At 40.2% G+C, this 23254-nt stretch overlaps 1 protein-coding gene across 5 annotated transcripts in view; it reads right to left on the bottom strand.

Moving 5' to 3' along the window:
• The window catches only part of phf21ab (PHD finger protein 21Ab), a 33768-nt gene extending 27926 nt beyond the window's left edge, over positions 1–5842 (bottom strand). For 3 of the 5 annotated variants that reach the window (XM_063196450.1, XM_063196454.1, XM_063196453.1), the window contains exons 1-2: positions 5121–5309; positions 1830–1866 (exon numbers count right to left, since the gene is read on the bottom strand). In XM_063196450.1, coding sequence (XP_063052520.1) covers positions 1830–1866; positions 5121–5122 — 39 coding nt within the window. In that variant the 5' untranslated portion in view covers positions 5123–5309. The other 2 variants (XM_063196451.1, XM_063196452.1) reach the window with 2 other exon arrangements.
• Positions 5843–23254: the final 17412 nt, after the last annotated feature.

Below are 23254 nucleotides of genomic sequence, written 5' to 3'. Positions count from 1 at the left end.
AGTCCCTGTATGTCTTTGTGTTTGAAATGTGTTTGTTTTTATGTTCTATGCTCTGTAAAGAGTCTTTGAGTGTCTTGAAAAGAGTGTCTTTAAAATACATCAACAGACGATCATCCTTACATAAAATGGGACGGCGTGAAGCCTTGTTGTAAGTTGGGCAAATTTCTTTTCTATTTGCTAAAATGTTTTGATTGATCGATAAGGCAAAGAAAAACAAACAGCAAAACAACAACAACAACAACAACAACAACATGGTAACACTATATTTCTTCCATATTGGTCAATGTCCATTTACAAACAGTCACAGAGCTGGACATTGGAATGTCATATTTTAAAAATAATTTACTGGATGTGACTGAATCATATGACAAGACATGTGGTAATGGCAGCCTGCATCAAAGTGTCCATATACACTTATATGCAATGTACTGCATGATACAGTATAGGCCTAGAGGAAGATTTAATAGTTTAACTTTATAAAAGTTTTACAATGGAACCAATAGTAAATTAATCAGCAAAACGTATGATGGCTGCTTCCCAATGTGATGCCAAGTCACCAGTCACAATTGACGACGGATATCACCCACCTCATCCCTACCTCACCAAATTACACACAAGCTAGTAGTGCTCCAGCAGAGTTATGACTCCAAATTATACAAATAATGATTACAATGTTAAAATGTTAACAGCACAACACAATTCTATATTTACTTTATAATGAACCATCCAACCATTAATGCACATCAATAATAAGCTTATAACTTTTATTACTTGGGTTTCATTCACATAACAAATGGAAACACAAGCCTTTCCTCAGTCTACCACCTAGTAAACTAGACAAACCCGACTACTGGCCGGACATATTTTGGCTTGGCGAGTTGGTCTAGCCCTGGTCCTTGTAAGATCGCCACAACAGGCACCAGCATGGGCCCACCCATCCCAACGCAAGTCGTCGCCCACCCCATGCCAACCAAACCAGAGACAACCACCTGGAAACCTCGCTCATCATTGCACAAGACAAAAAGTAGAATCAAAGAAAAGGGGGCGCACCTTGTATCAAAGCGTTTTCTTTATTTTTGTGCACAGACACGTTTCGGCGTGTGCCTTCCTCAACCTGCACACTGAGGAAGGCACACGTCGAAACGAGTCTGTGCACAAAAATGAAGAAAACAATTTGATGCAAGGTGCGCCCCCTTTTCTTTGATTCTAAGTTTTTATTTGGGCCAGCACCCTTAAAATTTATCAAGAAACCTGAGTGAAGCCTGCTACCTGCCATACAATACAAAAGGTAAGCTTAGCCATATAATTCAATTAGGGAAACTGTAACAAAACTTTGTAGCATCGAACATGAACGAGTATCGGCCACTTGCGCTCCTTGTATCCAATTATGAATTACACTTAGCATTAGTTATTGGATATTCTTTGATGAAATCCGCGAAAAAAAAATGGGCGCTACTCGATCTAGCAAGGCTAGAAAACTTCACTTTGAGATATACCCGCAGACAACCACCTGAACACCTTGCTCATCATTGCACAACACAAAAGGTAGCCATGCCATTCAATAACTGTAACTGTAACAAAACTTTGCAGCATCAAACGTGGCCCTCTCCAATCACAAGAGACGCAATAACTGCTCTCTCATTCCCAAGCCAACGACAAAGGAGGAAATAAGAACAGCATGCAATGCCAACTGAGAACCCACCCGATCACGAGGGGATAATCCCAAGACTCGGCAGATGCTGACCAATCATAAAAGTTGAGGGGGACAAAAACTCAGCACCTGACCAATCAAATTACAAAACAGACTTGTTATTAAAAAGAGGACTCACCACCTGGCCAATGATCTGGGCTCCTCCCTCCAGCTCCCTGCGAAAAGACCACACAGAACATACATCAGACTGACACGTTCAGGGTTTTGATACACACCCACGGTAATCATTGGTCCGAAAGAATAGGTCCTGGGCCGCTAAGAACACCAAAACCTGCGATCGCACAAGCGCACACGCACAAGCGCACACGCACGTGCGCGCGCGCGCACACACACACACGGTGGAGAATTTTCCGGGCACAACATCTATACACACACACACACTACAGAAGACTAGCACACCAAATGGTACACCGTCAAGACCATTCACGGCCATCAGAATTCCACAGACTGCAATGACTGCCTGAAGCCTGACCATAGTGCTGACTTGGGGTGGGCGATATGGCAAAAAAATGTCAGGTCATGATTTTTTAACATGAAATCTCGATTTAGATTTTTTTATCACAAACTTCCATCCAAAATATAAAAACAAAAAAAATCTATTTTGATATGCTTGCAATTTGTAATTTGCAGTTAATAAATTGTTAATACACTGATGACACTAATAAAGTGCACAATTAGAATACAATAATGTAAAGAATAAAAGTGAAGACAACAACACAAGTAAGTAAACGTCACTTTGATACTGATACTTAACATCCTCACTGCAAGACGATCTATATGATTTCTTCACTTTGGCAGATTTGAGACGATCTTGTACTCGATATCACGATTCACGGTTTAATAGTCATATCGCCCACCCCTAGCGCTGACATACCATCACTCAGTGTTTCCCATGCACAGACCATTCTGTGGCGCAGCACCACAGAATAAAAATAGAGCACCACAAATTTCATGTACATGTCAAGGTGGGTGTACACAGCACACTGGCTATAACTTTTTTTAACATTTAGCATCGCAAAATGCCATTAGGTCTGTGAGGGAAAACAGGCTCCTCATAGTTCAGACTCCATGTAACATGCTTCCAAGGATCAGCCTGTGGTTCTACCACCACCTGACACACTATCGGACAAGTGATGTAGCTGAATGAAGGAAGGAAGCAAAGGACAGCACGCTTCAGATTCTTCTTTGTTTATTCGCCCCCCTCAAAAAATCTGAATTGCCTGAAAAATCTGAAGAGTGCCGCCCTTCGCTTCCTTCACCCATCCATTCATGTTTCATGGGGAATTCAGCACCCAGTTAAAAACTGTGAGAACGATTAGGCGATATTGTGATGTCACTTGAAAAGTCAAGGCGCAAGTGATGTAGCCCCATTCTGATGCCTAGCAGTCCATTCGTATGCTGTATCTCAGACCTCAGACTGCCCTGCGGGTCATAGAGTACAGAGAAACTTCACTAATCTTAATGGGAAGGCAAGCTAAGGACACACTTTAGTGTACATCAGACAACTCATTCCACTGATGCGGCATACTGCACGACCTTCCGCCCCGACCAGACACCAATGTAGTCTCTTGCAGGCTCATACTAATGGAAGGTCTATGCTGAACTCTCATATGTTTCGTCTTAGTTACAGAAGTGTAATGTCTAGGACAATTACAACCTCACAGCACATGGTGGTCATTCATTTTACACACAAACTCAAAAAGACTCCAAAAAAAGGCTGCTTGCCATTTCGACTCAGAGCCAAAAAAAGGTATGCAGACATGTAACAATGTGGGCCAATACCCAAAAGTGTACTCAGAAGACCTTGGCTCTATGACATGACAACTCGGTCTAAAAGCTCAGAGGTACTAACTCTGAAGTCCTCTAAGGTCAACCCAGGACTACAGTCTACAGCAGGACATGCATGCACACTATACTGTTGTCTTGATTTTATAGTGTAGAGCCTCTCTTATCTCCATAAGTCAGCAAACAGCAAGTACCAAGAGCATTAAAACACATGCTCATTTCATTATGTGACCACAGAAAACGAAAGAATAGTTAAGATATTCTGACAAACAGCTGCCTGTAAATATAACTGAACCATAATGCCAAAGGTGCACTGAATGTGAGTAATATTTAACCAAAAATGTGTTTTTTTATTTTCATATTAAGAAAAATGATTAAGTTCTTAGTTATAAAAGGAAACAGGCCTGCAGCAAAAACAGATTTGCCAGAGCAGTTTATTCAACTAAATCAAAGCGATTGCGCTGACAGCCAGTTACTTGACCGCATCCTTTCGAGATTTATCAGGAACTGTAGCAATGGCAAGGCAACAAAATCTCCATTTCGAATTTCTGACTCTAGCCTGAATCGCCGGGCCGGCAGCTCATTTGATGGCACCATCCCTGGCTGCTAGACTCAAGTAACAGGTAGGAATGAAAAACAATGGGCGCGTCCCAAATCAAAGGGTTGTCCAAATTCTTCACCAGTCAAATGTTTCTAGTCCATACATCACAATCGCAAAAATGGGGTGTCATTGAACAGAGCCAACTGTTTTGAACTACTCACGCGTGAAAGGAACAATTTCATGTTAGCAAAATATTAGCACATTTTTTTTTATCCCGGCTGAGTACGGCAGCGTTTGAGGATATCATGGGGGAAAAGTTCACTTGATGGGCCTTCTGTACCAAAATTATATGGCAATGCCGAACACTCATCTGTGTTGGCAAATAACTCTTAACATCTGAGTGCATTTTTACAGACAATTACAATGACATTCCAAGATAGTCAACTTTTGAGTAACAAGAGAGAGCTCATCCCTTGTTCACTTAACGTTACTTCTTAGCTATGTAGATAGCTGTCGCACGCTTCCTTCGCTCTATGAGAATCTGCAGGTTCCATAGCTACTCTCGCTAGTAGTTGGTGCAAGCTAGCTAATGTTATGTACCCCATAGCTGGTAGCAAAAATCACAAGTGGGTGAAGAATTGATGAGCGTCTGAAAAGACGGAAAATGTGCTCTTTAAGATTATTCAAACAACCCAGAACACAAGGTGCTAGCATCACCACAAAGTTCATTAATGGAATCCAGAGAAGTGCATAACTCCATAACCCGGGTTAGTAGTGATAACTCACGTTATCCAGCTTTCCGAGCAACCTTACAAGCTTTTAGTAAGCTAATATTACATCGCTGGTTCTAGCCATTGAGCTAACCAGATACAGCTAGCTACCTAGCTTGCTAATATTGTCAGTTAGCAGGCTACAGCCTATTGAAGCCGCAGAGAAAACTGTTACTGGTAACTGTTACTAAAGCTAGCTGTCGAGTTAGCCAAAAGATAAGAACACCCGTTGCACTCCATCACAACAACATCTACACTCATGTAAAGCCGCAACATTAAATTTCTTAGCTTACAGAACATCATGATCACGTACATAAGGCTGATGATGGCAAGTTAGAATCGGCCCCTTTGCTGTATGCTCGCTGCCCTCCAATAAGCAATGCACTTACAAATACCACTCAACTCCTAGAATAACGATAAATGAACAAAAAAACAGGCTTCTGATGGGTTTGCCTTGCTTGAGACTGGGATGCCTTGAATAACAAAATGCTTCTATGATTCTGTTAGCGATCAAAGTTTCGAAACAGAGAAAAGAAAAGTTCTTATAATAATAAAAAAAGATCCCAAGGTGCACTTACCCTCCTCTACTCACTTGAGCAGTAGTCCTTCTCTCCTCACAAATTATTTAAATAAATATTTTCAAACACCCCAAGTCGATACAGGATCGCCGGTAGAATTACTACCCTAGCGGGTTCACAAGCCTACATTTGGTAACGTCCAGTTTGTCTATTTTATTTTGTAATTTCTTCAAATTGAATTTATGTTTTAAAAAAGAGAGAAACTGAGATACAAAACAAGAACTCTTCTTCAATCTCATTCACCACAGCCACAGCACCAGAATTATCAATGCGCGCAGGAAGAGGGAGAGGAAGGGGGTAAGGAAAGTGGACTGTACAAAGGTTATTTTACCGTCCCAACACGTTGGATCTCCTACAAAGTAGTATAGTGAGTTTGAATGGGGTGTATGTGCTGAAAGATGGGTTAAATAACTGAAAGAAAATGTGTTTTACAACAGAACTACTTTCTGTGACGGTGCGGCGAATTTATTTCACTTTGCCTAAGGAACAGTGGTACTATGCCTTCCATTGCCTAGGGAAAAAACCCGGATGTAAACTCGGTGAAACTCATCTGGAGAGAAGTAGAATGCGAACTCAGTGCAACTCAATATACAAGGCGAAGTACGTGCGCAAAGCAATCCATCGATCCAGCGACTTTGTCTCCTCAGCGCAGTTCATTTCCCCTATAAAACCATAACCCAGTGAAACGGGTCGCAGGACATGGCACGCATAATCGCCTGAATGTAAGATGTGTGAAATTCGCTAGGATGGAAATAAATAATTTTAAGTTTCACGGGTTACTAAATTAAAGAAAACAGTCCATTTTATATAGGCCTAGCGCAGAACACCGGTGGCAGACTACTCCGTTTGTAGCGAGAGTGGGAGATGGCTGCCTACCTCACTTGAAAGCGAGAAAGAGAGTGGCGGGGCAGCGTTTTTTCCACGAGTAGCTTACGCCATTACGCCGTAGAAAACTAGGGAACTTGATGTGAGAAGGAATGCACGTGCAAGAGAGCGTGAAATAAATAAGAAATAAGAAATCGCGTACACGGACAATTGGTTAGAATTTGGGGGATTTATCCATTAAGGTTCTGCTGATATTTGCTCGTCTGCACTGAGTGTATATGGTAGCGATGCGGAGGGGATACGGGATATAACGCACACATTTGAATCAAGTCAGTACAGGATTTGTGAAGTGTAAAATAGTGCGGCGCCACAGATGGTAATACTCGAACTCCGACCTAGCTTATGTTGTGCAGAGAGAGCACCCGTTTTATTTTGTTTGTCCCATGTTTATCAAATGACTCGATATCAAACCAAATGTTCAGATATTTGTTAAAATGTTAGTAATTTTGCATTGGCAACAATTGTCTTAAAATATGATGCTTTCCGCTTCCCAGATTCATACTCAGAATTAGCTTTTGTGAAAGACACGCTTCAAGCAGTAGGCCAAAGAAAACGGCGAAGTTACAAAGAACCGGAAGCTGACACCAGAGGGAGTAACTGTTCTCAAAACACTTTTCTGATTGCTTAGGCGCAGTCCTTTCCAGCCCATTTTTCTTATGAGACTGAGTGGTGTCATCTGCTGTCATGGGCATATTCAGTGTTCTGGGGAAAACATTTACACCTTTTTCAAATATTCGACAGAGTCTTTGTGTTCAAATTTATTCAACCCCCAATGCTTTTAGGGAATTCAATTCAGTTCAGTTCAATTTCAACCTAAGGACATCAAAATTTAGTAGCCCATTAAATGTTTTTTTTTGTGATTTCACAGTTATTCAACCCCTTAAAGACGAACATTCTTTAGGTTCAACCAAGTATTTTCAATCAGGTAGGTCTATTGATAAGACCAGTATGTGAACAGAACAATACAGAGCAATAATGGAGCATATTTGAAAGGACTGTGATGCTCAGTTCCTTCTGCCACTGGTATCTGATAGGCCTACTGTCACTTGATGAAGTCAGAGAATGGTCAAAGAAGTCCAGTGAGGAGGTCATTTTGTCCTCATAAAAAGGATTCTAGATATAAAAACATGGCGAAAACATTAAACATTTCAAGAAACACAATGGAAAGTCTTATTCACAGGTTTCAAATTAAAGGCACAGTTGAAACAGTATCTGTGTGTGGCAAAAAGGACACTGATGGCGACTGCTGTTCATTACCATAGGCCCTTAACGCACGCCGTTCCACCAGTCATTGAAAAACGTTAGTACCATAGTACTACACCACTATGACAGTGCACAGTGCCTTTAGCAATGCATTACGACTTGATCATTGCCATTTTGGTAACAGCTTATTTATAGCCATGTCTTGCTGGGTTAAGTGAAAGGTGGACAAAAATTCTTGGGTGACTGCTGAGGAACTGTGAATGGCGTTTTGACAAGGTGATAGTTGGTTTCAGCTCAGCCTATAAGACGCACACTGCAATATGAAGGTCTCCATACCAAAATCCCCAGTTGCACTCCAAAAAACAAGAAGGGTGAACTCCAGGATGTCAAAAAGGATGAGGATAAACCGCACAGTTTTTTTTTACCAACTGGGAAACTCCAACTCCCATTGTCATTGTGATACAGCACAGCACACAAGTGTTCACTGCACGCTGCACACAATGAAATTGCATTTATGCCTCACCCGTGCAAGGGGGCAGCCCCCAATGGTGCCCCAAGGGAGCAGTGTGGCGGGACGGTACCATGCTCAGGGTACCTCAGTCATGGAGGAGGATGATTTGAGATGACCCGAAGCAAGAAACAAGGATGATTTGAGATGAACTGAAACAAGACAAAACTGCAACTCTTTGTGGATCAATAGTATTGCCTGAAGGAGGAAGAACAAGGCGCATGAAGAAAAGAACACCTTGCCTACTGTGAAGCATAATGCTGGGTTAGTCATGCTTAGGGGTTATTTTGCTTCTTTAGGTACAGGAAATCTTCTCTGTGTGCAAAGTACGACGGATTCTAATTACTATACAGGAGATTCATGGGTGCAAATGGCAGACAGTCAAGATGTTGGGCATTCATAAAAGACAACGACCACAAGCATCCCACCAAATCTACCAGTGCTTGGGTTTGAATATTCTGGATGTGCCTGGCTTGAACCCAAATTGAACATCTGTGGTGGGACCAGAAGAAGGCAGATACTGCACGTGGGCCCAGAAAGTGAATGAACAGGAGCCTTTTCCGCTCAATGAATGTGCCAAAGATGCCTATGGATCGCTGCAAGATACTCATGTTAAGCTATGTTTCACATCTGAAGGAAGTTTTAACTGCCAAATGATGTAGTAAGTAGCCCACTGGATGTATGTGTGACAAAGAGGTTTAGTTATTCTGATAATGTTGTAAGCACAGAAAGGACATGCTGGTATATAACCAGAAATATTTTTATAATTTAAGTCACATTTGTTTAGTTTGCAACTCCATCGCAAACACTTAAATTCAGTGGGGGTTGAATAATTTCGAACACAACTGTACTGGGCCTACAGGATTGATCAAGGGTGGTGAGTTAAAGATGACATTGCAATGTTCTCAAGTCTATTTCTTTGGGAGTGAGACTCATTTATTTTGGCCCTTCATCACTTTCTCTGACTTTGAAAAATTGTCATCACAAAACCCAATTTGCATGCATCATGCAAAAAAATGCATGAAAAAATGCACCAACAATTGGCTCCTTAGTACCCAGTCTCTTTCGTGTGGCTTTGTAGCCATCAATGAGCATTAACTTAGAGTACAACCTTCTACATGTGTTCTAGTTCATCCTGCGCAAAATTCTCCACTGCAACAATTTGTTCTCCTATTGGACTTTGAGGCTGACACCTGACGAAGACCTTGCTTGTCGAAACGTTGTGCCATTTTCACATTAAAATCACGAAAAGGGAGCTTTTGCTGTGTGCGAATATTTATTCTCGTTTTGTACTTTGAGGCTTTGCCATCAGACTTTTTGATTGAGAGGCAAATTGACACAGTAAACCTCTTCAAAATTCAGAATATCCTTTTTTACATTCTTCCTACCCAACAGAAAGCGATGGAGGTTATAATGAATTAAATATTAATTAATTAACTCCACAGAAAACAGATTGCCTCTCTGCTTGGCTACTGGTGCTTCCACGTTGTAGATTTCCAATTGTATCCAGCAGTGAAACTGCCAACTGAATAAACTGTACAACAGTTAAGGACTACAAATGGCAACAGTTTGCACAGTTTGCAGTAATTCACTGTAACGTATATATTTCTCTGGTAACAGTCTATGAACAGTTTAGCCTCATTTAATGTGTAAAATATACCTATAGGCTAGCATAATTTGAACAAGTCTACCTGGGACAGTAATCCCTTGATTAAGTCTTAGAAGTAGCCCAGTCTATTTGAAACTGTCATTCTACCTCATCCAAATCAATCTGTCAATCAATTCCTGACCTCACCTGAGTGCTAAGGGCGATCATGCAATGATTCAGTTACTGCCTGCACCTGCCAAACGCCTCATCACTCAGGTCACATGGTTCACTTGAACATTTATTTAAAACGTACTGTTGCATTGTACTGCTCACTGGTTGCTAGCTAGCTGGCTGGCTGGCTGTAAGGCCAGCCGGCTGGCCGGCCCGGCTAGCTGGTCACGTTGTAAAAGGGTGGCTGTATGGCTTGCTATATTATTTGTTAGCTTGCTTGCCAGCTAGCTGTGGCCTACATTTTCCTTAAGGTTATTTCAGGCCATTTTTAATATTATCTGAGGAATGCATTCGCATACCCTCCATTGATGATACTAGACTGGTCCACCTGACAGCGCTAGAGAATCTGACAATTAATTAGGCATTAATTTTAAGTATCTAATTAGGCTGAGGTTAATTGGACTCACCTAAGTACAGGTATAATCAATCAAATCAGTTGTCTGATTGTAACTCTATAATTGGACTCACCTGCGTATAATCTGTCCAATTAGTTGTCTGATTGTAACTCTATGCAGTGTGTAATGGAAATTTAACACTATTTGGTGTTACCTGGGAGTTAATAACTAACTCTGCTTGGAGTTATTGCAACTCTCTGAGTAACTAACTCTGCTTAGAGTTACTGCAACTCTCTGAGTATTAACACTCTTGGGAGTGTTCTACCAACACTCCACAGATTGGGACAATATACTTTCATAGTGTTAAGATCAGGGGCGCCTGCAGACTTGACCAATAAGGTACGCACCAACCACCCCCCCCCCCCCGCCCCACCCAAAAAAAAAAAACACCGGAGAAATGACAGCGGAGGGGAAAAACACAGGATTGGAGTATAGTCAGTATGTCTGGAGTGGTTTTCTTTATCAGTCGTCAATTTTTCTTATTGCTTTTAGGAAACAAGGTAACTTGTTGATGTTGACAAGGTGTTGGCCTATACGGTTTTGAAAACCTTTTGGCTATATTGGCGTTTCACTTCTTTGGGTGCAGCCTTGCATACGCTTTCTATTACTATTTTATTTTATTTTTTTAACTGCGACATTGAACTGCAGCGACTTCCCCGACTATGCTACTACGAAGGCCTGCATGCACTTGTGTTCTCTCTCGTGCATGGGGATGAAACAAGTAGGCTATGACGCCATATCATTAGATACAACTTTTCAAGCGTTATACTTTTCGACTCGGGTAGAAAGTTGGCGCAGAGGTGTCTGCTGCAGCATGATGAATGAAGTTCACGTCACAATGGCTGAGCTGGGACCATAAAAAGCCCGGGCACGTTGTGCAAGAAAAGGCAGAAAGCGACTCCATCAGCCTGTTAACCCACCGGGGAGTGCACTGAATGTTAGTCCAGGCTGATAACAAATGCGCAATAGAGACAGAGCACAAGAGAACCACCGACGCACTCGCACACAAATCGCAGAATGCTGTTCATGTCAGCAAACAGGAAAACGTGCGCAATAAGCATTAGAAAACACCCAAACTGCATGTCATCAAAACATGCAGAATTGCTTTAGAACGAATGCTTTCCCGAACATAATGTATAAACCAGCTGTCAGTGCTGCCGTCCGAAGCTAGTAGGCTACAAAGCAAAGTTCCGTACCTCTCCTAAAACCGTCTCTGTAGAAAGCCACAATACACAGAACGGTAACCAAAATACTTTAAATATGACACCAGAAGCAAAGTACCCTATAATATTTGCCGCGGCGGGCTCAGTGATGAATGAAACAGCTTAGCCTACCTGTACTGCTACCATCCAATGCCTTCTTCCTAGCCCACATGACAACTGGATTTTGGCTACGATTGCAACTTGTCACTTTCAAGACATTAACTTCGGTTATTTGATTTTTCTGCCATCAGCGACGCCACGACATAGGCTATGTGTTATTCCAAGTGGGAAATGGAGAGCTGTCTTTGCTAACTAGAACTACTAGACTTAAATTTGTGGGCTATGTCTGACTGGAGGTAGCCGCTCAAGTTAGAATTCCGCTGATGGAACTATAACTTGTTACTGTATCTTTTTTTTCAGGAGCGCGCGAGTTTTACGCACAGAAGCAAAAAGCAGGCTATCTGCCTTTGTAAATTAATGGTGCCCAACCATAGTCTCTGCTCTTTAATTTGCTTTATGCTGCTTCTTCTCATATAATATGTTGCATTGTCACAACATTCATAGAAGACACAATAGGCGTAATATTTATTTAAAAAAAAAAAAAAAACTTCCTCCACTGGTGAAGGTACGCACAGTGCGTACGGCCGTACGGCTCCAGGCGCCCTTGGTTAAGATTATCACTCATATAGTTTATTCTAACTCTGGAATTTGCTGTGTGCTCTTTGGTCTTTGGTTTGGTGAGGTTAGAGTCTGGTTGATTCTCTCATACTATGGACTGATTCTGCTGGTTCAATGCATGTTAGTATGTACAGATGACAAGTTGATTGGAAGTGCCTATCTGTGGGACCGGAACTGTTAACAGCAGGGATTAAAGTTTTCCGTCGCTATGACGGATTTCCGTCAACTGGATTTTCGTTTGGACGGATTTCCGTCTTTATAATTCATGTCAATTAATTTACAATTTTTACTTTCCAACTGAACTCAAATCGAGAGCACTCCTGGTCATGAGAAGGGAAGGAGAGGTGTGTTTGGTGTACGGATTTAGTTATACACGCGCCATACAACAGATTACACTCAGTAGTTTTGAGCCATCCCCTTTTCTTCCGTGTTCCAAAAAAAACAAAAAAAAAGTACACGAGCGGTCAGCAATTCGGTTGCGGCGCAGCGCGAGAGATTAAAAAAAAACAAATAGCCAACATTGTTGCTGATGGCAGAAAAGAAAATAAGTGTAATACTATGTTTAAAGTGCCATGAAATGACAATCATTAAATGAGTTGGACTGATATTCCAATATGGGCTAATAATGCATATGCATGGAATGCATAGCTTGAAGAAGGTAGGACACGTATGTTTCCATTATCATTGCACCTGCCGTGGCGGATAGTTAGAAAAAAATGAATAGTTTACTTCGACTGCGCATGATGTCCTTTTCATGAAGGGGTTGCCTTTTTAAGCATTGTGACTTTTTACTAACATTATTCATAGCTCTAATGGGACGGCTATCATTGGCAGCTAGCTAGGATATGCCATGCCTTTCATCCTCAAAGTTTAGGGCGTTTGACTGGCTACGTGTAGAACTAGCTCTATTTGTCTTTCTGACAACGGATAATGTACAGTCTCATTTGTAACCATAGCTTATTAACTTTGTTGTTGCCGATATATATTTAAGAAATAAGTTAAAAATGGGTTGCATTTTACAGGGGTCACGGAGGATAACCCTGGCAGAGCCAATATTTTATGCCACGTCTTGCTCTGGGAAACAGTGTTCTGATGGGTGGACTCATGGTCAATAAATGCCGTTTCGGTGTTTCTTTCACTTTCAAGGCTTGTTGTAGGCTACTGTGTGATGCTGGAGTAGTGTGCAGCAACAGTTGTGTGTGTGCTTGTTTTTGAGTGGCTAAACGTCTGTGCCCATCTTCTCGGACTATACGCTTCGTTTCAGTTCAGTTATTTGCGCACTGCGCACTCAGGACTGATGGGTGGGTGGTTTGTCTTGATTCGAGTGGAAAGTTGCGCGACAAGCTTGGGAAAGTGTGTTACTTTTGTTAAACGATAGACGTATGTCTGTGACTGTGTCGTGTCCGCTTGTAGGAGAGAACACGAGTGCGTGTAGGAATCGGGGACGTTTTTTAAATCAATGGTAAGCGTGTGCCTGGCACGAGAAGCAAAAAAGTACCGGTAGCCATAGGTTTTCAAAACGGTAGAACACAAGAGGTAGACTACAGGATGAAATAGTGAAAAACATACAAAATAACCAACAACTAGTTTTCTCCCTCTGATTGCTACGACCAGTGCATTATTTTTTTAAATGTCAGAAATACTGCAAGCAATGCGCACCTGATGGGAAAGAAAAATATAGCCTACTACTAAAAAAACCCATAATGGGATCACTGTATCAACGCATTGCAATTCCAACTCAATAATTCTATGATATCAGCTAGACCATTTTGAAGCAACACTCATTGTGAATCCATTCTGCATAATGTTGTGAACAATTCATAAATAATGGGTAGATATAAGAGGAAATAACCAAAACATGAACCAAATTGCAGTTCAATGTTGCAGTCTGATATAGTATCCATTATCCCTCCATTCTCGGCCATTTCTAGTCAATCTGGTGGCCTAGGCCTGCCCCTTTCCCTCTTTCCTTTTTCTTGTATTTAGAAATTGGCATCTGTAAACATAGCATTGTAGGCCTACATCTGATTGAGCACATCTGATCTAGTACCTACAGGTACATTCATACTGAGTGTGTATATAGGCTTACTGAGTGTATAATGAATAGTCATTGTTAATGTGAAGTGTAAAGTTTTATGTTGGTTGAAGTTCTGATTTTGTGGCACTTTTTGGTTTTACTGGCGCCCTCAAGACATAGGCCTATTCTGCTCTAGGCGACTGCCCTGTCTGCCTATGCCTAGTGTTGGCTCTGGCACCGTTCCTTGCATAAAACCAGTGTATGTTTCGTTATGAGGGCAGAGCCTGGCTACATTGGTTTTCGTTGGGTTACGGAGTGATACTCGATCGGGTGCCTAACCGGTAAAAAAAGTTCAGTCAGATGACTTTTTTTTGCTTTAATCCCTGTAACAGTTGGCAGAGGATCAAATAAGCTCACCTATTTTCCTCAATGAAATAGAAATAAATTAATAATGGGTCATTTCACGTGAAATCAGACGCTTTGGGACCCGACCGATCCGGATTTCAATCATACTTGGTGTGCCTTTTTAGTAGCAAGGTAGTACCCCAGAACTGCATTGGTTTGAATCTGACACTAATATTAAGGGAGAAACAGACTAGGAAAGGTTCACATTTTAGGGTAGGACACTATACATTCAGCCTTGAATATATCAGTCAGTGTTAGTCACAAAAAGATGCCTGTGGTATTGTTTGAAAGCTCTTTTCTGGCTCTACATATTACACAATCAGCTTGGAATACAACAACTCTCAGAATATGCATTATGATAAATTGAAAAATTAAAAATTGAATATCTAAAAAAACTATATTTTAAAATGGCCAGTTCCTTGTCCAAACGTAGCCGGCAATGTCATTAGCAACACCTCAAATGCTGGTGTTCGGTTCTTTATTCATTTCAGAGAGAATTTGACTCACAAATATGGCATCATACAGACCACTTACTAATAATATGGTAATACCATAGTAGCATCACATGACAAAACAAAAACAAAACAAAAATGGTCAGTTTCCATGGTCCCAGGTTTCAGAAACTAAGGCAGATGTCCATTTATACACACCAAATGATGATATGTGAATGTTTGAACATTCCTTCTCTGTGTACCTGTGTCATCTTCCCTTTACCGTACTTTAAAGAGATAATCAATGGCTACACTCTCATTTTGTACTCTACCAGTGCATTTGAAGAAGCAGCTGTGTCTTTTGTAGATAATGTATAAGTACGTCCCGTTGCAGTTAGGTTCCACTACCAGAAGCACATCCTGATGATCCATGACAAGTCTATCTGGTCTGAAGGGAAAAGTGAAGGATGGAGATGGTCCATGAGGATGCAGGAAGTTCAGTTTCACCTCTCCAGTGCTCAGCATACATTCCTCAACACATGCTAGCCACCAGTTGCCATCATATACAGCTACAACATACCCTTTGATGCTTGAACATGTAACACATTCCTTTACTGAGCTCACTCTTTCAACTCCTTCTCTGAATGCGGAAAATGGCCTAATGTCCATTGACAATGGGCAGAAGCTGTGTAGTTTTTGAGTACCTGGAATAGTTCTTGCAGATTCAAACCTCTTCAACAGGTTCTCAGCTTCATGATGGTGCATCTCTCTCAAGAACATCCATTGCCAGTTTGCCACAACAGAGATGTACCATCATGAAGCTGAGAACCTGTTGAAAAGGTTGGAATCTGCAAGAACTATTCCAGGTACTCAAAAACTACACTGCTTCTGCCCATTGTCAATGGACACAGTGGAAGTTAGGCCATTTTCAGCTTTCAGAGAAGGCAGAGTTGAAAGAGTGAGCTCAGTAAAGGAATGTGTTACATTTTCAAGCATCAAAGGGTATGTTGTAGCTGTATATGATGGCAACTGGTGGCTAGCATGTGTTGAGGAATGTATGCCGAGCACTGGAGAGGTGAAACTGAACTTCCTGCATCCTCATGGACCATCTCCATTCTTCACTTTTCCATTCAGACCAGATAGACTTGTCATGGATCATCAGGATGTGCTTCTGGTAGTGGAACCTGTAACTGCAACGGGACGCACTTATACATTATCTACAAAAGACACAGCTGCTTCTTCAAATGCACTGGTAGAGTACAAAATGAGAGTGTAGCCATTGATTATCTCTTTAAAGTACGGTAAAGGGAAGATGACACAGGTACACAGAGAAGGAATGTTCAAACATTCACATATCATCATTTGGTGTGTATAAATGGACATCTGCCTTAGTTTCTGAAACCTGGGACCATGGAAACTGACCATTTTTGTTTTGTTTTTGTTTTGTCATGTGATGCTACTATGGTATTACCATATTATTAGTAAGTGGTCTGTATGATGCCATATTTGTGAGTCAAATTCTCTCTGAAATGAATAAAAAACCGAACACCAGCATTTGAGGTGTTGCTAATGACATTGCCGGCTACGTTTGGACAAGGAACTGGCCATTTTAAAATATAGTTTTTTTAGATATTCCATTTTTAATATTTCAATTTATCATAATTCATATTCTGAGAGTTGTTGTATTCCAAGCTGATTGTGTAATATGTAGAGCCAGAAAAGAGCTTTCAAATAACACCACAGGCATCTTTTTGTGACTAACACTGACTGATATATTCAAGGCTGAATGTATAGTGTCCTACCCCCACATGTGAACCTTTCCTAGTCTGTTTCTCCCTTAATATTAGTGTCAGATTCAAACCAATGCAGTTCTAGGGTGCTACCTTGCTACTAAAAAGGCACACCAAGTATGATTGAAATCCGGGTCGGTCGGGTCCCAAAGTGTCTGATTTCACGTGAAATGACCCTAATCAATTAATTCATCAATTAAACTAAAGAAAAGAGACCACATCACTGCAGTGCTTAGGTCATTGCACTGGCTACCAGTGAGATTTACAATTGAGTTTAAAACTCTTGTGATGGTTTATATATGCTTGAGCAATAAGCTTATCATCCTAATATATGTCTTAGGTCTTCAGAATCTCATCTACTGGTTGTGCCTGTCCAAATTAGAACTGTCCCAACAGTATCTTGTTTTAAAAACAAATTAAAAACAGCTTTATTATCATCTGCCTTTGGTGTTAGTTAATTATCTATCTATGACACGATATTGTTTCTTTTTCTTCTCCTTTCTCTAATCAGCACATTGAATGACAATTATGTATGATAATGATAATGTGCTATCTAAGTAATTTTGATTGATTGATTAATAATATATATATTCTCTAAAGTTTCTTTTTTATATTCTGTCTTTCCACATTAATACACCTGCCATTACAATTACAGACTGATCGTGTCTTTGTTAGTAGGCAAACCAACAAATCAGCAAGGGATGGGATCAAATGCTTATTGGTATCACTGTATGTATGTATGTATGTATGTATGTATGTATGTATGTATGTATGTATGTATGTATGTATGTATGTATGTATGTATGTATGTATGTATGTATGTATGTATGTATGTGTATGTATGTAGGTATAGGTAGGTAGGTAGTAGGCTATGTATGTACAGTATGTAATGAACAAATTCCTCAAATGTTACTCTGTTGAACTGGCTAAACTCTTCTTATTGTGACATACCTGTAGTTGGGTGAAAGACAGTGGGATTTATTTGATACACACATTGGGTTAGCTCATCAGCACAGTGGAAGTACACAGATGGAGCAGTATAGTATCAGAGACGATCGATAAGGAAGAGACGGTTATACAGTACTTATGACTGCTATATATGCCCCTTTAGAAGACAAGTGGGCGCTTGGAATAAATTGAGTTCAATAGGAAAGTCACACCCAGTTTGTAGACCAGAATGGATCCCGCTTTGTTGAATTGGTGATGCAGTTTGTGCTTCATCATCCTGTTAACTATATACCTTTGGTAGTAGGCCTATATAACTTAGTGTGGCTCCATGTGATGTAAGTCACTGATTCTTGAAAAAGTGGCTAAAACAGGTTGTAATCTTGAAAGAAAAAAAACGAAGTGAATTACAAAATAATATGGTATATCCTCGTAGACAAAGGTCTTGGCTTTTCAGAAATGCACAAGGCCAATCTCCCCATTTTTATTTTTTTTCAGAAATCAGGTTTTTCGCCGATCATACCTTGTTTTTTGTCAACACCGTCAGATACAATTAAAAGCAACAAAAAGTGTATTGATTTGGTTGCATATGTATCTGGAGTTTTTAAGTGATTGTGTGTGTTTTTTGGTTCACAAATACGCCTTTAAATGTTGAAAATTCACTTTCACTCTATTTTAATACTGCTTCATGTGTTCTAATTTAAAATTATGTGCTGTCAGACAATGCTTACTTAACGCCTAAATAGATCAAACAATTTTTTGTAATTTCACAAAAATTCGTTTAGGCTTAAATTTGCTATTACTTTGATAATTCAACAACTCGCAAAGGAAAATTTTGTAAGGACATTAATTTAAAATTGTCAAAACTCCTTCTTACGGTGGTGACTTAAGAACTGACGGTGGTGACAGTAATCTGAAGGTGGTGAAAGTGACCTAATTATTACCTACATTTAGCAGAATAAAGAGCCCTCTCAAGTCAATGACATCTAGCATAAACACTTTATTTTAGTGTGTGCACAGTATGTTTGTGCGTGTGTTTTTTCTTCATTTGTTAGATACTCTACGAAGTAGGCCTAGATTATTGAAAATGTGGCATAAACAGGTTTTAAGTTGTTCAAATCCAAAATATAGAGGTGTATTATCATAGATGAGGGTCTTGGCTGTGCAGTTAATTTATTGGCCAAGCTCCCCATGTTTTACATTTTTCATAAAATGGGCTCTTTCTTGGTTTTGTCACCAGCGTCAGACAGAATTAGAAGTAAAAAAAAAATATGTTTACTGTATTTAAGTGAATTACTTTTACAATTCAACATTATTGTAGATACTTATTGGAAGCATATTCTTAAAACTTGTCAAAAACATGTAAAACACATGCTTTTTTGTGAACTACATCAGATGTCACCACCGTCAGGTTTTGTGACAAAAAACCCTCCAAATGCACCTCAGTGGAGGCTGGAGTATAAGTTTGGGTCACAATTATTACTAACATGTCTGGTAATGTTTCATTAACCAGCACAATTTAGTAAAATATGGAACAAGATGATGAGCGGAACAAAATCTGACGGTGGTGACATCTGACGGTGTGAGAAAAAACACTCTTTTACATATTATGCATTTTTTGCTCACATTAGCCACTTCGTTTTCGCTCTGTTTCTTAGGGGCTTAATGCCGCTTCTGAAAAAGTATATATAATTAACATATATAATATAAGTATAATTATAATTAATTAATGTAACATAATACTATTAAAACCCCCAACGGTGTTGACAGTTTATGGTTGGGACAGTACCCGTGTCCAAACAAATTAACAAATTGAGGAGAAATTAGTAAACTTACAGGAGCTTCAGTGATGGTGAAGTATTCAGTAGAGCTAAAGGTTTGAAAAGGGGTCCTAAGTAAGGACAATGACCTTGTGCATACCTGATTTTATTGTCTTTTAAAAAAAATCTGACGGTGGTGACTAATATGCTGGACAAACTTTGAGCAATCAGAAAATAGTAGTAAATATTGCTTTGCACGCATTATGCGCATATCTGCAGAACCACTTCAATATGGACTTTCACATCATGGTGATATTATTCAATAATATCAGTGATTTTTACATTTGAAGTCAATTGAAATGATGACGTCTGTCCTTGGGACAGCGGTTTTTACAGGGTGTGGGCAGGTTTATAGCCATGAAAAGTAATAAAATTACACTTAAATATTTCAAACGACTGTACATTTGTGTAACAGACCCCTGGGTCTTTACCTGGATTGATTTTGTTCATGAAAATCTAGTTTATTTTCAACAGAATTGGCAGTTTATTGCTGAGACATGTTTTAGCCGCTTTCTCAAGAATCAGTGAAGTACGTCTTTGGACACTAGAGGGAGATATCTCCTTTCATTTAGAAGGAGATGGATCTCATGGCTTCTCCTCACATGTCCCAGAGAAGCACCATAAGTAACGACAGCAGTGAGGGGTAAACTGAACTCATTAGTATATAATCCAGTGCCACATATTCTAAATTCCCTGGTTTCACCTGTCCAATTTAACTAGGCGATAATTGGTTGAATTGAACAGGTGAAAACAGGTCATGGAATATGTGGCACCGTGTTAAACTAATGAATCCAGTTTGCTCATCACTGAACTACAGTATGAACCCATGTTGAAAAGGCTATTGACACAGGTAAATGATACGGACAGTCTTCACAGTCATAAGACTCTCTTCATAGTTTTAGTCAGCATAAACACCACTTGGGTCTCCGACAGGGTTTGACATTTTGTACTAGGGTGGCTAACCTATAACATGGATGGATAACTTATGGTGGGTGTAGTGGTTGTGTTTTGATGCTGTAGGGCAGGCAGTGGGCGTATATTATACAAAATGGCAGAAGTGGATACCCTAAAGTAGAAATAGAAGTACTACTGAAGTACACTAGTACATCTTGTATACTGTAGTTTATACAACAGCTATTCGACTGTACCTAATAAGGTTGATACATAGTATAGTAGTATATCTAGTTATACATACAGTACACTTTTTACACTCTTCCAATGACAAAAAAGCCTTGTGGGCTGCAGTGCATCGAGAGGATTCCCATAGGAGACCTGTGCCCTGTTCCAATCTCCGTACTTGTACCACCCTTTCCGCACTGTGTTTGGGTACACAGGGCGTTAGATTTCTAATCGCGGTGGTGAAATGTACTGTAAACTACCTGGATAACGCCCTCAAACCGGGCATTTTTTTAAGTGTGGAGTTGATGTACACTTTTCGCACTCAACATAGTTGAGTGTCAGATCTGTCAAACTGCCCACTCTCCATAATAACTGCCTAGTTTTGATTCCAAAGACAATCGCCATCTGTATAAGAGACAGGGCTAAAAAACATGTCACCAAACACTGTCTTCTGTGATTAATTGTATATTGGCAGTTGGTTAACTGTGATGACACACGACAACCATCATTTCCATGAAGTGTATCAGACGGAACGTGGTTTGGACCGGCACTTCACCCTCAAATTTTGCTGTTACGTGAGGGCGGAAAGTGCACTGCATCTCAGTACACAGTGTACTGTGCGGAGAATGGAATAGGGCACTGGTGATGATATGAAGTTCATGAACGGACTCAATTACTTGACCTTAAATGATAACTTGTGTCAGGACAATTGCAGCACAGCCAATTTTGTACAATTAGTAGACGTAACCTAGCCATGCTAACACAAACATATTAGTTAGTTAGTTAGAAACTTTATTGTCCCCAATGGGGATTTTTTTTCAGCAATTAAGACAAACACCAGGCAGGTTGTAACTTATTGCATATGACATGATAAAACGAAGATCACCCAGATATAACAGACATGACATAACAATAGGCAGGACAGGACACACTATTCAACAGTTCCACTCAACTTTCAACTTCACTGGTATCACACAATGACCAAATGCAATGGTGTGCAAAACAACGCTGGCTGTGCAAGTACATTAGCTAGGGGAAGTGAATAGCACCAAGTAGGCCTATCCTACATAAAGTACAGTATATACTAGAGGAATGTGCAAACAGCAAGAGGAAATTAAAAAAACAACCTTAGAAGAATAAAACCCTTAAAAGTTAAAAATGTATACCCAATAGAATGGAATGGGCTAAAATAGTAATACAAATAATAAAATAAAAATATGGCTCCTCTGCTCAGGCAGGCTCAGGCACAATCATGATTAAAAATAAAATCAAAATTAAGATGGGTTTTTTTTGCTTATTAAAAAAGCTAATGCTTGTGGAATAAACGATTGTTTGGTTCTGTTCTTGGAGAGAGCAGGGTAGTGAAATCTATTCCCTGATGGCAATAATTCAAAAGTATAAAATAGAGGGTCTGTTATCTGCTAAAATCGTGTCCATTTTACCTAGTGTGCGTTCTGTATAGATCATCTCGAAGCTCTTAAGTTTTATGTCAATCATAATCAGCTTGTTGCAGTTGTTATTGTTTTCCTTAGCCTTCCTTTTTGTGCAACTGTAGCATTTCCAAACCAAAAGATAATAGCAAATGTAAAAACACTTCCCACAAATGCACTATGAAACATTTAGTTAATTCTGGGGTTAACACCAAAAGACACCAGTTTTTGTTGTTGTTTTTTTTAAGTGCAGCCTTTGTTGCCCCTTTTTTGGATGGCCTCAGTGTGCTGTTCCCACCTAAGCTTGTTGTCCAGAATAATCCCCAAATATTTACACTCAGTGACAAACTGTATGGTCTGCCCCTTGATGACAGTGGGGTTGTTTGCTTTGACTTTTCTAAAGTCAATGGACATTTCTTTTCTCTTAGAGGTGTTGAGCAGGAGGTTGGACTTCTGAGCAGGCTGACCAATGCGGTGTCAGTCATCAGCAAACTTTATGACTGGGATAAGAGCTGCAGCAGTTATTGGTGTACAGTATGTAGAGTAATGGTGATAAAACACATCCTTCGTGGGAGCCTGTATTTGTGATGGTTTTGTCAGTGAGAGTAGAGCCCACCTTCACCTGCTGGACTCTCTGACACAGGGAGTTTGAAAGCCATCGGATCAAACATTCAGATAATCCAAACTCCTCATGGCAGAGATGGGTTTACTCGGAACCTTCAAGGCTAGCATAACGTCATGTGACCAAAGATCAAAGATTAGGGCAACTCTTTTATATCTACAACTCTGCTGAACTCCACCTAAGGCCCAACTCAAGATGTTATGGGGAGATGGGGAAATCCAGGGTGGTTCTGGCCATTTGAGCGCCCTGGGTGAAATATTGACTACCGTAGATGTGGAGCCCTCAAAAGTCATTTGTGAAGTATTTTTGTTGGTGTTTGCTGTGAAGGAACACATTTAGTGAGGCCCTAGGCAATTGTCCATAGGTTTGCCCATGGTAAAGTAAAACTAGTCACCAAACCAGCTGATCCTAGTACTGTGATAAAAGAACAGACAACATAAAGAAGAATATACAGTACTTTCAATTGAGTGTGCGTGTGTGTGTGTGTGTGTGTGTGTGTGTGTGTGTGTGTGCGTGTGCGTGTGCGTGTGCGTGCGCGCGTGTTCCAGAGTCACTTGCCATTCAGATATTTTACTTGACGCTAATTATTACCTCCGTTAA

This window comes from Engraulis encrasicolus, chromosome 4, assembly GCF_034702125.1.
Source record: "Engraulis encrasicolus isolate BLACKSEA-1 chromosome 4, IST_EnEncr_1.0, whole genome shotgun sequence".
Lineage (NCBI taxonomy): Eukaryota > Metazoa > Chordata > Actinopteri > Clupeiformes > Engraulidae > Engraulis > Engraulis encrasicolus.
This window is presented reverse-complemented; position numbering and strand designations above follow the sequence as displayed.